At 42.5% G+C, this 12,667-nt stretch overlaps 2 protein-coding genes across 10 annotated transcripts in view; one reads left to right on the top strand and one right to left on the bottom strand.

Annotated features, from left to right (window-relative positions):
* The first annotated feature begins 45 nt into the window (after nucleotides 1-45).
* Nucleotides 46-2,812, top strand: LOC116426927 (hydroxylysine kinase). 3 transcript variants are annotated; one of them, XM_076374416.1, is made up of 5 exons: nucleotides 46-199; nucleotides 801-1,124; nucleotides 1,202-1,320; nucleotides 1,419-2,314; nucleotides 2,393-2,812. In XM_076374416.1, the coding sequence occupies exons 4-5, from the start codon at nucleotides 1,571-1,573 to the stop codon at nucleotides 2,651-2,653; spliced, it is 1,005 nt and encodes a 334-aa protein (XP_076230531.1). In that variant the 5' UTR covers nucleotides 46-199; nucleotides 801-1,124; nucleotides 1,202-1,320; nucleotides 1,419-1,570; the 3' UTR covers nucleotides 2,654-2,812. The 3 variants fall into 3 exon arrangements, with proteins under 3 accessions (XP_076230531.1, XP_031832464.1, XP_076230530.1); XM_031976604.2 differs by having other exon boundaries at nucleotides 1,558-2,812; XM_076374415.1 differs by lacking the exon at nucleotides 46-199 and having other exon boundaries at nucleotides 1,419-2,812.
* A 469-nt stretch (nucleotides 2,813-3,281) lies between these two features.
* The window catches only part of nolo (ADAMTS-like no long nerve cord), a 275,704-nt gene continuing 266,318 nt past the window's right edge, over nucleotides 3,282-12,667 (bottom strand). For 4 of the 7 annotated variants that reach the window (XM_076374403.1, XM_031976550.2, XM_076374406.1 and 1 more), the window contains exons 12-24: nucleotides 12,041-12,432; nucleotides 10,791-10,920; nucleotides 10,222-10,435; nucleotides 9,085-9,395; nucleotides 8,880-9,007; nucleotides 8,639-8,806; nucleotides 8,282-8,454; nucleotides 8,013-8,102; nucleotides 6,775-7,786; nucleotides 6,631-6,713; nucleotides 6,154-6,540; nucleotides 5,774-5,927; nucleotides 3,282-5,661 (exon numbers count right to left, since the gene is read on the bottom strand). In XM_076374403.1, the coding sequence (XP_076230518.1) occupies nucleotides 5,561-5,661; nucleotides 5,774-5,927; nucleotides 6,154-6,540; nucleotides 6,631-6,713; nucleotides 6,775-7,786; nucleotides 8,013-8,102; nucleotides 8,282-8,454; nucleotides 8,639-8,806; nucleotides 8,880-9,007; nucleotides 9,085-9,395; nucleotides 10,222-10,435; nucleotides 10,791-10,920; nucleotides 12,041-12,432 (3,343 nt within the window). In that variant the 3' untranslated portion in view covers nucleotides 3,282-5,560. The remainder of the gene's footprint in view (nucleotides 5,662-5,773; nucleotides 5,928-6,153; nucleotides 6,541-6,630; nucleotides 6,714-6,774; nucleotides 7,787-8,012; nucleotides 8,103-8,281; nucleotides 8,455-8,638; nucleotides 8,807-8,879; nucleotides 9,008-9,084; nucleotides 9,396-10,221; nucleotides 10,436-10,790; nucleotides 10,921-12,040; nucleotides 12,433-12,667) is intronic. The other 3 variants (XM_076374405.1, XM_031976551.2, XM_076374407.1) reach the window with 2 other exon arrangements.

Below are 12,667 nucleotides of genomic sequence, written 5' to 3'. Positions count from 1 at the left end.
TTAATAAGACTTCCTCAATTTGATTGGTCAATTGATACAACTGATGATTGAATCTTGATATTTATGCTTCACTACTATTGGTTTATAATTCATGACATATCACAGTGTGCTACTCGTATACTTTGTTTAAAAATTGTTTTACTGTGAAATTTGGCTTTCGCTTTCTGATTGTACTATGTTTTGACGTAGCTTTCGAAGAGTATGTATTACATAAATGAGAGTATGCTGTTTGTTATTGATTAAATTAAATTATTCCTTTGTATTTAATTCATTATAAATATTCGTATAATATGTAGTTTGTATTCCTTAGACTGATCGTTAATGTTTATTAACATTACTCGTAAAATATCTAGTATGTGTAAAAATGAAAACTTTGATACTCGAGATTTATACTAAAATAGAATGAACATGCAGCACAGAAGCATGTTTGGCGGGCATTTCAAATAATTTGAATTCCTCGTTCACAAGTTCGGCAATGTTCGTATTTTGGTTACGTATATAATATTTTTTAAATACTTGTAAAAAATTTGGATATTTATACGACGAAATAAATTTCATATGAAAATTATTATACAAAAGCGTACTGTTGATTTATATAATGCTAAACAATTAAAAACTAGTATTTCAACATGAATCATATTTTATTTTAGAAGCTCTCAAATAACATTGTATGTTTATTTACATTAAGAGTACTGATAAACAGTTTAATAATGAATAATATTATCATTATTAGCGGATAGTAATTTAATATCAGCGTTTTTGTTATCTTTTTCGGTTGTGATAAGAATGTTTTGATTTAGTATCAGTAAATATACACAGAACTTATTCTTATACTGTGATCAGTCACGATAAGCATCAATCATCGTGCATTTACGCCCTACCATTTCAACTGATTGAGTGTTAACAGCATTTATTACCGAGACGATTCTATAGTTCACTTCTCGAACTTTATTCGTAGCACATCTCACGTATGTTACTACTGTGGCCTTACTTTTCGACTAAAAGTGTTCAGTCAAAGTAGACAAAATTTATACAACTGTGGAATCTGATTAATCTTATAGACATCATATTTTTGTTTCGCAATAAACAAAATTTTTACATCGCGGCGTAAACAGTTCGACCAGGTGAGAGATGATAGTAATTGATTATTAATTTTCAAGTATATATATAAATAAGATAAATGTATTCTTTTCAATAACAGAAAACCTGAAGATGAGCTAATGGTTTTCGAAGCAATTGAATAGCGAACCGGAAGTGAATAGTCGTTGCGTTTCAGTTTACGATACATTTAAAACTGTATTCGTTTATTAAACAAGAAAAGTAAGTAATCATACTTACCGTGCATAATGCTACAAAGTAAAAGTTTTACAATGCTACAGTAACGTTAACATTTTCCTTTTCATTCACAAACTTCCCAGGTTTGATGTACACGAGGATTCATAGAATATTAATTAAAGATTTCGAAAAGCACGATCTAGCAACAATCTCGTGTTGGATTATTACCGGCGATTAAAGATAAAACAAACAATTCCAGGCCCTCATTTTGAACGTTTCCAGAATTGATACCAAAATGGAGACCAATGATGGAGTCCTAACGCCAGGGCAGCGGATACGGCCGCCTGGTAGCGAACAGATAGTTTTAGCTCTCTTAGATAAGCTCTACAAGCTGAAGGCGATAAAAATAACTGAATTAAACGCGTACGATGACAGAAACTATCACGTGATTTGCGAGGACCTGCACGAAAATCCTCACATGACTACCATCAGCAAGAATGGTTATGTATTGAAGATCGTGAACTCTCTGGACTCGCGTAAATGTCGTGTGATAGATGCTCAGAATGAAATCTTGATCTTCCTGAATCAACGACACATCAATTGTCCCCTGCCAGTGAAGAATGTGAAGGGAGAGTATTACTCTTTAGAAACGTTGACCGTGCAGGGTTACGAGAACAGCTACGCGGTTAGACTTCTAGTTTATCTTCCAGGTGTGATGTTGAATCGCATGTCAATCACCAGTGAACTGCTTCGAAACGTCGGTCGGTTCACCAGTAAATTGGACACCGTGCTCAAGGGATTCTCGCACTCGGCGTATGACAATCATAAGACCTTGTGGATGTTGACCTCGGTGCCTGACCTGCGCCGGTTCATCTACGCGGTGAGCAATGATTACGAAAGGGATCTAGCTCATCAGGTGATCCATGCTTTCGAGGAGGACGTTCTTCGAGTGATGCCGAAGCTCGAGCAAGGGATCATCCACGGTGACCTGAACGAGCAGAACATCGTAGTGAACTCGAACGGGACGGAAGTAACGGCGGTGATCGATTTTGGTGATACCCATCGGACTTGCCTAATTTTTGAGCTCGCCATTACTCTTTGTTACATGATGCTGCAGGCTGGAGACTTAGCGATGGGAAAGTACGTCATCGAAGGGTATCAAGATATCAGGAAACTGACGAATCTGGAGAAGAAGATTTTAAAGGTCACCGTCTGCGCGAGGATATGTCAGAGCTTGGTCATGGGCGCTTATTCCTATCTCAATGATCCGCAAAACGATTATTTGCTTGTCACACAGAAATCTGGGTGGGTTTTGTTGAAGAACCTTTGGCCAATTAGTCAAGAGGAAGTGCTTCAGAGATGGGGTTTGACGGATTAATGGGAGAAACTTCTGCCATGATTCTGTTAACAATTTTGATCATTTTATATTGCTTATACGTAGGTTTAGAGTTTAATATGGTCAATTATTAATACCACTTTACCATCGTTGTCAATTAATCAAGAGCAATAAATATAGATCCGATCAATTATTAATTAAGGTACTGTGCAGTGATATATCCTCTGGTTTTATTCGTATTTAGGCAGTTACATATTTACATAGATACTGAACAATAATGCTCTTCGTATAATAGTGTGGAATCACTTTACATAACTAGGTCGTGGTATATACAAAAATGCAGGTATCGAAAATCATTTCGCCGGGGTAGGGGAGTTCGTGTGGTACTGGCAGACGACAATTAAAGTAACACCGTTGCGATTTAGCTTGGATCGAATAACAGTCACTTAAGTACCCGAGTGAAACGTCCGTCGGAAGGTAGATCGATAATGTACAGAATTTGCTGTTGAATATTACCGTAGGACAATATATTTCGATCCTTTATAATTACACACATACCTGCGCTTTAAGGTGTAGAAGTCATTTATCTTTTGTTTTCTTTCATATCCGCGTGCGCCCTCGTCTTATTTTTATGTAGCTTGTAATATATATATATGTATATATATATATATTTTTTTTTTCTTTCTTTCTTTATTTCGATTTCAATAATATACTAATTTATTTATATCTCGTTTCATTTATATCAGCTTGTTTTGGCAAACTGTCTAGCTGTGTTTGAGGCAAATTCGTTGATAGCGAAAATCTGTTCACAGTATCGTAGAACCGAGAATAAGGTAACTGAAATTGTTATGGTCAAGGGAAATGGTAACGCGCACATACATACATACATACACACATACAGACGTAGTATGCTTGTTCAAATATTCTTATCAATCGCAAACGAAACGAAAACATTTAACAAGAATCAGATTTCTATGAATAAAAAGAAATGCGGCCGCTGGTCAACGGTCGATCTTTTTTCAGCATTTTTTTTTTCTGTAATCAGAGGCACGCAAACCCTTTTCAGCGGTACTCGATTAACAATGGAACGTCATGTTAACGAATTTTCGCCAGAGGTTATTAACAAAATAGTATATTACAGTACCTATATATTTTATTGCTTAGAATCTATCGGCCTACGCGCGCCCGTTCGGGCGCCCGTACACGCATAATAATTCACTTTTTTATAACTTATGTCGTTAGTAACTTCGATAACTCTTATCGTTTTGTTTCAACTTAACATTTGTCGTTCGGCTGATTGATAAACTCCTATCATAAATCGCGTGTCGTTAAAATCAGAGATAACGTCGCAATAAATACAGATATATAGATATATAGATTTACATATCATAAGTAAATACATATATTCCGAGGAAACGTAACAAAGTAACAAAGTTGTACGGTATGCGCGGAATGTGCGAAGACTTCGGGAGAGGGAACGGAAAAATTGGTTCTCGACACCAGAGATGGGCACAATTTCATTCGAACGATAGTCGAAGTGTTTCGTCCTGATATGATTCAATTAAATCATTACACGAAGATACCTGCCAATTGAAATACCGTTACGTCGTCCCACAAATTCACATAAATCTTCTGTTTACAGATGCATGTATGAAAATTATTATCAATCATTCTACTGTGAACCGGGAACACGTTGACGCAGCGGTAAAGCATTCTGGCTGTTTATGTGTGACTGTATACTTAAAAAAAATTATTCATTTAAAATTCAATGGTATCCGTCAACGTTGAACAACATACAAGGAAACTTTGTTACGAATTTATGGAACGACTCGATATAGTGTTTATTAAACAAAGGTCTTACGATTATTCAATGGCTAGTAGACGACAAGTTTTAATAGGTGATTCAAAATTATTTCCCGACGTGCATAAAAACATTGCCTATCTCTGCTTGTGACGCTCGGCGATGCCCAGATAGAAGCGTGCAGTGTAGTCTCAGTCTTCGATTAAATGATTCCGTCACGCGTTCACGGAACTGAGCCGAGTGATGATCGAAGATCGGTGCGTTGTCGGAGAGTACGTAAAAAAATAAAGCCTCGAAGAATGGAAATTTCATTATCGTTTTCTTTTTTTTTTTTTTGTGCTGATTCGTTACCGTGATCCAGAATACACTGTTCCGTTCACCCCGGCGCCCCGTTAACAGTCTCGTCTGAACGTTGAATGGCCCTCGAAGCTCGTCTATCGAACCACGGGAACGCGTCGCGATCTACCACGTGCGCCCGCGACCCTTTTCCACCGTACAATTACGTTCTCCGTCTATTCCCGTTCTTATCCGAACTTCAACAATAATAATTTTCTCAACTTTGTATTCTCTCTTTTTTGGACGAATGCCAGGCTCTTCCCTCGTCCCTTCCCCACCGCGGAAGGGAGCGTGAGCGTGCGCAATTAGGATCGGTGCCAAACTAACGCGTTACACACGTTCAAAAATTATAGCTTTAATTAGCACACAATTAGGAATCGGATTCTTATTGGGCTGGTAAGAATCCGGCGTTCGAATACATTCGTTTCGAGGTTGCGAAATGCGAGGGAAGCGAGAAGGGTAAGTTTCTCTCGGGGATGGCGGTGGCGGAGGAGGAGGGAGGGGGACAATTACCAGCGGAAGTAATTTTGGTCGAACTCTTGAATAACTCTTACATATCGTGGCGGCGCACCGACGAACGTGTTCGCAGATTGGAACGCTCGATACGAGGCTGATTTATCCCCCCTCGTTCTTTCTCTCTATCACCCTCGATTCTCGCATCCTTTCGACAAACACGTAGAGTGTAGAGTATCGACGAGCGTCGCGACTGTAATCCTCGGACCTTGCTCTCTCAACTATGCATCTCACGCGCGCTTCTCTCTCGCCGTATCAATTTCGACCTAATGTTTTTCTTTCGTTACAACAACAATTTCCTAGCGACATGACTGACAGCACTGCTTCTGGTAAAGCGGCACCCTGCACATGTTCATCGTTTTCACCGTGCTACACAGCTGCGAGCGGTCTTTGCAGTCGTCTGGAACATTTTTAGAATCGTTTTAAATGAAATTTTTGATGCACAGTTTAATAATGCACTCTTTTAGATCTAGTTGTATTTTGTAATCGTCGAAGAATAGAAATTATCTCACCAGGTGTCTGAGGGCACATCGGACCTCTACACGTTTTCATGACAGGCGGTCGTGGAATGTCTCTGCACGCGTTGCCAGCTGGTTTTTTCGTCCCAAACCAAACACACTGTAGGATTCTGTATTTGATGCCATCTTCTTCGCATGACGCTGTGCACTATGGGGTTCGTTATATTTTAGGGTTATGTAAAAATATGTACTAAACATATTAATAAACAATAATTAGCGGAAATATTTTGGATTTTGAATCCTATTTTACTCTTTGTTTCCGAATAGCAGACAGAAATATATCTAGGTATTTTAAAATACTACTGCTTTCATCCTGAAATGTCTTGTAGAATTTCATCACATAAATTTATAATCGAAAATCTTGAAGAACATACTTCGGACCATTCGCCAACCCTCCAGACACCTTTGCAAGCGTCGTTGTAGCACTCCTGCCTCTGTAAAGGTCTAGTGGTTTCGTCGCACTTGTTGGGATCCAGTAGAGTGATATTTTGTTGGTCGTTTTCAGTATCATCGAACAAATGACAGGTAACATCGCGTCTCTGCATCGCGGTTTTCCAGTTGAAGCACCTGGACGTCTCGCAGGGTGTCCATTCGGTTGTGTGCCACAGAGGACACTTACCGAATCCGCACGCTCTCACTTTCTGGGGCATCGGATGCCCCGCGTCTTCGCACAGTTTCGCTCCTATCACCGTCCTCGGCGGAGTGCGGGTCGAATTTCCAATCGGCTTCGCCGATCGTACCGTGCACTGTGCTCCGCGCATCTTCATGTAACAAACCGAATTACTCAAATTAATTCTAACAGATCATTTACAATGTTAAACCGAAGAAACAGCGTAGACATTACTAATTACCTGAAACCCACTTCCACCGCAAGTCTGAGAGCACTTGGACCAATCCGTCGTCACCCACTCGAACACCAAGTCATCCGACGTATCTGCACGTTTTCGGGATCGTCAGAATAATTTCAATTATAACTACAACAATAATTTTCCTACCTAAAATAGTAAGCGACGCGATCGAAGCATCCGCGGTAGCGTTTGATCCAGCAACTTCCAACGACTTGTTCTTCTTCTCTTCTTCTTCCTTAGAGCGTTCTTGAAGATCGGTCGCATCTTCGGACGAATCTTCACGATTTTCAGTGTTCGGTGGTACATCTTTTTCCTCCTCTTCCTTTTCCGTGTCACTGAAGCGGCTATCTTCGGACAAAGACAACAGATCTTCCTCCGGGTCCCTGGTACTTGTTCGAGGGAGACTATCGTCGACCGTATCGTTCTTCACGTAAACCTTCCGTTTCTTCATCTCCTCTTCGAGTTCCTCTGCGTCATCCCCCGTCCTATTCAGAATCTCTGGTTTCCCTTTGCTGCTATCTGGTTTCTTCCGGGGCTCCTCCAATTCCTTGAGCGACATCGTGGAGTAAACGTGATCGATTTCGAGACCGTCGTGCTGGTTTCTTCGATCGGCGCTTTTCCTCTGCGAAGCTACTGCGCTGCGCTTCGTGCTCGAGTCTGGAATATAATACATCTCTAAACCGATATCGTCGGAGGTGGTAGCCACGCTCGTGGCGTCTTTACTCTGCTCCTTAGGCGTCGCGTTCCAGTGCCTTCTGTCTTCAGGTGGATTTTGCCATTGTCTCTTCACGTTCTTGAGAGATTCCTCGACGTAGTCGGTGTCGGATGCGGTGGACGTCGGCGGGCCGTCTTTGCTCGCAACAGGTGTAATCTTCACCGGGTTGCTGTGCTGTAACCCGAACATGGAATCGTCGAGATCGTAGGGATCAACGTCGATGAATATCCTCTCCTCGTCAGGTCCAAACGTCTCGTCCGGAATGGCGGTATTACGGTACAGCGTGTCCAGGTTCTCCTCTACGTTCCGATACTTTACACCTCCAGACTTCTCCGACATGGTGCGTTTCGTTGCCACGGTTTCCCTTCGCGTGTCGTCGATGAATGCCACCGGGGCCGTTCTGTGGGATCTGCCGACCGACTCACTTTGGAACGGCCAATATTCCTGTTGGAAAATGAATAATTAAAGAATAGCTCTATTTATTTTTAAAATCATTACATCTTCTTTTGTAATTAATGTTGCAGAAGGTGTCGTTACATTCTTCTAAATGAGAAATATATAAATATCGATGTAGAGAAGAGAGGATTCGGGAATGATCGGGAATTAATATTGTAAGCAGATGATCCTTCAGTGGTTATTTCGGTCTGTACAATAATCCAGAAGCTCTCACCTTCAGGCTCGATATAAAATAAGTTAAGTGCGGTACGAGCGTAGAGGCACTTGACGACGCAGTCGATTCCACGGATTCGTGGTATCCAGGCTGGCATATTAAATACCCGACGTCGTATAAAGTAAGTCCAGAAATATAGGTAGCAGAACAAATAAAGAATCGTCGAGAAAAAAGATTAGTTCAATCCCCCTATCGAAGTTCTCGTAATAAGAGACGAGCGGATTAAATCGCGCAAGGGGTTAGTTGGATCCTTCGTCACGCGTTCTTACCTGATTCTGCGAAGTTACGGTCTGTTCCCGGTGCAAGTCCGTAGAGTCTGGTGGCGTGGGACTGGTTTTCTGTCTCCTCTGATTCGGTTTCCTTGTCGGTTTGCTGGGAAACGCTCGTTCGTGACTGAGATCCTCGCTGTCGATTGGGACAAAACGGTTCCCGTAGGCGGCTGCTGGAAATCAACGAAAAATCTTAACGGCCAATCTAAATTTACTGTTCCCGTAATTCGCGGCGGCATCGGTTTCACGACATTCACTTCTGATCGCGCGATGCTCGTTGGTAAATGAAATAAGATCCAAACGATTCATCTATCCTATCAGGTCGAGATCTGTGTTCTTAACGCTGAAGTTATTTACCTGCATGACCGGTATACATACTCTCCCCCGAATTCGCCGGCGCCGAGTCCAAGTTCGCGTTTCGTTGAAGATGGACGGAATTACTCAGTCGTAGATATTCCTCGCTGCTTATCTGCTCCTTCGAACGAAATTTTATGATGAGCTGCGTCTCCGCGTGCGAATTTCCAGCTGAAACGAAAGTCAGTTTCTTACTCCGCTTTCTCTTTTCTCTTCGATAAAAGACACTGTCGATCAGAAATACCTATGCACGCGTATACTCCGGAATCGGAAGCTGTGATGTCGTTTATCTTCAACGCTCCTTTCCTGCTGATTTTGTACTTCCTCGATTTCCTTAATTCCTTGTTGTCCTTGGTCCATATGATTCGTGTCCTGTAAATATTTCCATTTTGATGAAAAAGAGCAACGGAAATAATACTGATTCTAGAAAGATAAGTAGAGAAACTGACTTGTCGAATTTCCTAACGGGACAACGGATCTTGATGAAAGGTGTGCCTTGAAACACCTTCGCGATACCGCCGATCTTCAGATCCACTTTCGCGTTCAGTTCGGTCTGATTGTATGTCGTGTTCAGGCTGGAAATGATCGGCAAGGAACCAGCGTCTATGTCGTGGCAAGCTCTGGTGTTGCACGGCTTCTCCGTGGAGGGCTTCTGCGCCGGGCACTCGCGTTCCTCTCGACTTTGCTGACGCCCTTGAGCCATTATCTGGTCGCAGGTCACTTTGCGTCTCATCACGCCTCCGCCGCAAGTCTTCGAGCACTGAAAAACGACACTTTTCCTTACCACTAACATCTTTTTGCTTTCTTCAATTACTACTTAACCCTTTGCACTCGGAAGTTTCTTATTAGAAATATTTAACATTTTTTGACGAGGCGAAGACGATATTCTTTGAAACTGACTTGAAGGGAAGTCACAAGTACATCAAGGAACAAAGCTATTTTATTCCAATATTTCACGAATCAAGGCATTAAACAAAGTTCAATATTAAATATCAGATTTTATAGTTTTCATGTGTCAAATCTAGTAGTGACTGAGAGTCACCTCCCAAGTGCAAACGGTTAAATTTTAAACGTCGCAAGAAAACAATGAACCTTCATGAATGAATACTGTAGAAGAACAATACTCTATCCTTTTAACCAATAGTTTGCATAGTTTACAGACTAGTTCAAATAGAACTCTCGCGAATACGAACTCTCTTTAAAGTACAACAAACTAGGTGGCGAATGACGCGAACAGCTAAAGACGTAATACAGGCGTAGGTAAGTGAAATAGTTTTATGCAAGCGAAGCATGCAGTGTGCATTTAATCACATAATGATTCTCATTCATAGATTATCCAGTCGTGATATTATGGTTTCCGGAAAAATGATTTCGCTGACGCGAGACTCTTGTGCACGAGTAACAGCTCAAAAAGGTACGCTTTAATTTTCCTTAGGGTATTTCGCTATCTTTCCGATGTCTTTTCACTATTCTTAATTATATCCACTTTCAATATTTTACCCTGTATCTTTTTAAATTGCGATGAAACCGAAGACGATCGCACGACATGAATAATATAGTTATCGAAAGAAATAGAAAGAAATTACCTTGCCCCATTTGTCGACGGTCCATTTAACGGGGCAATCCCACACGTTGCAGTATCGTCTGTCGGCTGGCGGTGGTTGCGGGCACATCTTGTTCGGCACGGGGACTGTCTTACCTGTGGATCCGCGCGTCACTTCGTGTATGCAGGTGACGTTCCGTATCTGTATACCGATGCCGCACGGACTCATGCACGGCGAGAATTCGCTTAAATTCCATCTGCGGGCGACAATTAATTGCAACGATCAAATTCCTGCGTGTAACACCGCCCGAAACGCGTCAGTTTCTACAACGATTAACGGCAATAGATAGAACTGTGACCGAGGACGAGACTGTAATTTCCGTGAACAATTATGTCGAACGGATTCTATTCCACCCATCGTAAATTTTAGAGTAACAGCGATCATAATCACTTTAATAAATCGAAGTTGGAAGCTATTCAGAAACGTCGAAATAGAATCTTACGATAGAATACGATTGTACTTTATACAAGCTGATCTGGCTTATTGATCAAAGCAGCGGATTAACTGCGTCTGTTGTAAACGATCGAGTCGATTGTAGTTTTACGCTTTACCTCGGTGGACATGGATGATCGTTGCAGACTCTTATCCTCGCTTCCGGTTTGGTCTCCGTCGTGCACAGCAGAGGCATCACGGTTTTACCTGTGTCGTCGCGCACGCAATTTATTATCAGATCTTGCACACCTGGAACATCAGAAGGACCACTGTAACGTAGATTCGCAATCAGATCGGCATTGGATTTATTCATCCCTGTGATGAATAAGTCGGCGCAGACGTTTAACATATCGATTCGGCGCAACCTGATCGCCGGTAAGCGCTGGTAATTGCACAATAGCATCGAATTATCTCGGATAATTAAACGCTCTCCGCGAAACGAACCCCAGATTCGTTCCGTTAATCCTCGCGGATCTGATTCCCGGTAATGCCCTGACTTATGTTCCCAGCTGATTATCGCCGAACTGAGTGCAGTTTATAGAACTTTAATGATTACTACCGGAAATAGATAATCGTATTGAAAGTCACGAACGCCGAGATCGGTTATCGTAAAGAATAAGAATTACGAGGAGCACCTATGAAGCCGATCAAATGTCGCCTATTTCCGTAAGTGCTCCGAATACTTAACGTTCTCTCCAATTAATTCCTCCATTAAGTATGCGTACATTAGTGGAAAGTATTTTAGTCTTTAATCTTAATCTGTTACCCGTCCGAAATAGAGTTGGCCCGCCACGCCCATGCCGAGCTCTGCCAAGCTGAAAGTGCACAGGGCCAAGGGAACTCTTTTACTTAGGATACTCGCGGCAATAGCTGCAGAACAACAGTTGTTGTTACTGGCCGATCCGCGCAAGGAAGAAAGCAGACGGTAAAGAATGCGAGGGAGTGAGATCTAACCAACGCTGGCTTTGGATTTCATTTCTGCGCGGCTGCGGTTTTTGTGTGTTTACCGAATTCTGGGGACGCGGAGGCTCGACTATTACGTTTCTTGGAAGGATCAGGGGGAAGCGTGAGGCCGAGTCCTCTTGCCGTTGTGTACTGAAGCTTGAAAAGCTCGGCATGGACGTGGCGGGCCAACTCTAAATACCTATTACCCTCGAAACACAGTCATACATTCGTATCGTTTCTGCTGTTTTTAGTAGACAATGAACATTCAATGTTTCATGACTTGACTCAATAACATAAAGAATCACATATAAGTCGTCCAATGTCATTAAAATCAAGAGTTTATACATTATAAACTACAAATTTCTAAATGTGTAAGCTATAATTAACCCTCGACGTTCAAATAACGTTCGATCCCATTCCTCACCTCCCAAGCAAGTAGCACTGCAAGGTGTGTAGCCAGCTTCCTTCCACGAGTAAGTAGTCTGTACGTCGCTTCCGGGCGCCACCTTGATCCCAGAATCGTAGCCGCTTCCGCTGGAACTGCCAGCCGACGATCTGTAGGTGTCCGTCAAGCTGGGCTCAGCGTATCCGCTGTCGCCAACCGCGTCGATTCCGTAGGACAGGCTGTTCTCGATCATTCCGCACGGCTCCATCACGCATTTCTCCGTCTCGACCGGCTTCGGGCCAGAGCACTGGCGATCCGGAAGATCGGCAACGGTCCGGCTGAACTCGAGGAATATCTTGCAACGGACCTCGCGATGCCTGATCCCCTCGCCGCAGGTGACGCTGCACGGCGACCAGTCGTCGGCGATGAACCTGGAGGGTCGGTTCGTTTGATGATTCGCGTTTCGAAACGGGCCCCCGAATTCCGGAGACCGTGTGAGGTTTCTTTGCCGACGCGGTTCACCTTGGCTTCTTTCGCTCGATATTGGAAACTCTCTAAGGTGTCGCGATTTTCGATTTCTCTTGTTTCCCTTCGTTGGCTTCGGACAGATAGACGATCGGTTTGGGTCACTTCGAAAGGTGCGAACGGGTTCCTTGAGTTTCTACA

This window comes from Nomia melanderi, chromosome 2 (assembly GCF_051020985.1).
Source record: "Nomia melanderi isolate GNS246 chromosome 2, iyNomMela1, whole genome shotgun sequence".
NCBI classification, from domain to species: Eukaryota; Metazoa; Arthropoda; class Insecta; order Hymenoptera; family Halictidae; genus Nomia; species Nomia melanderi.
This window is presented reverse-complemented; position numbering and strand designations above follow the sequence as displayed.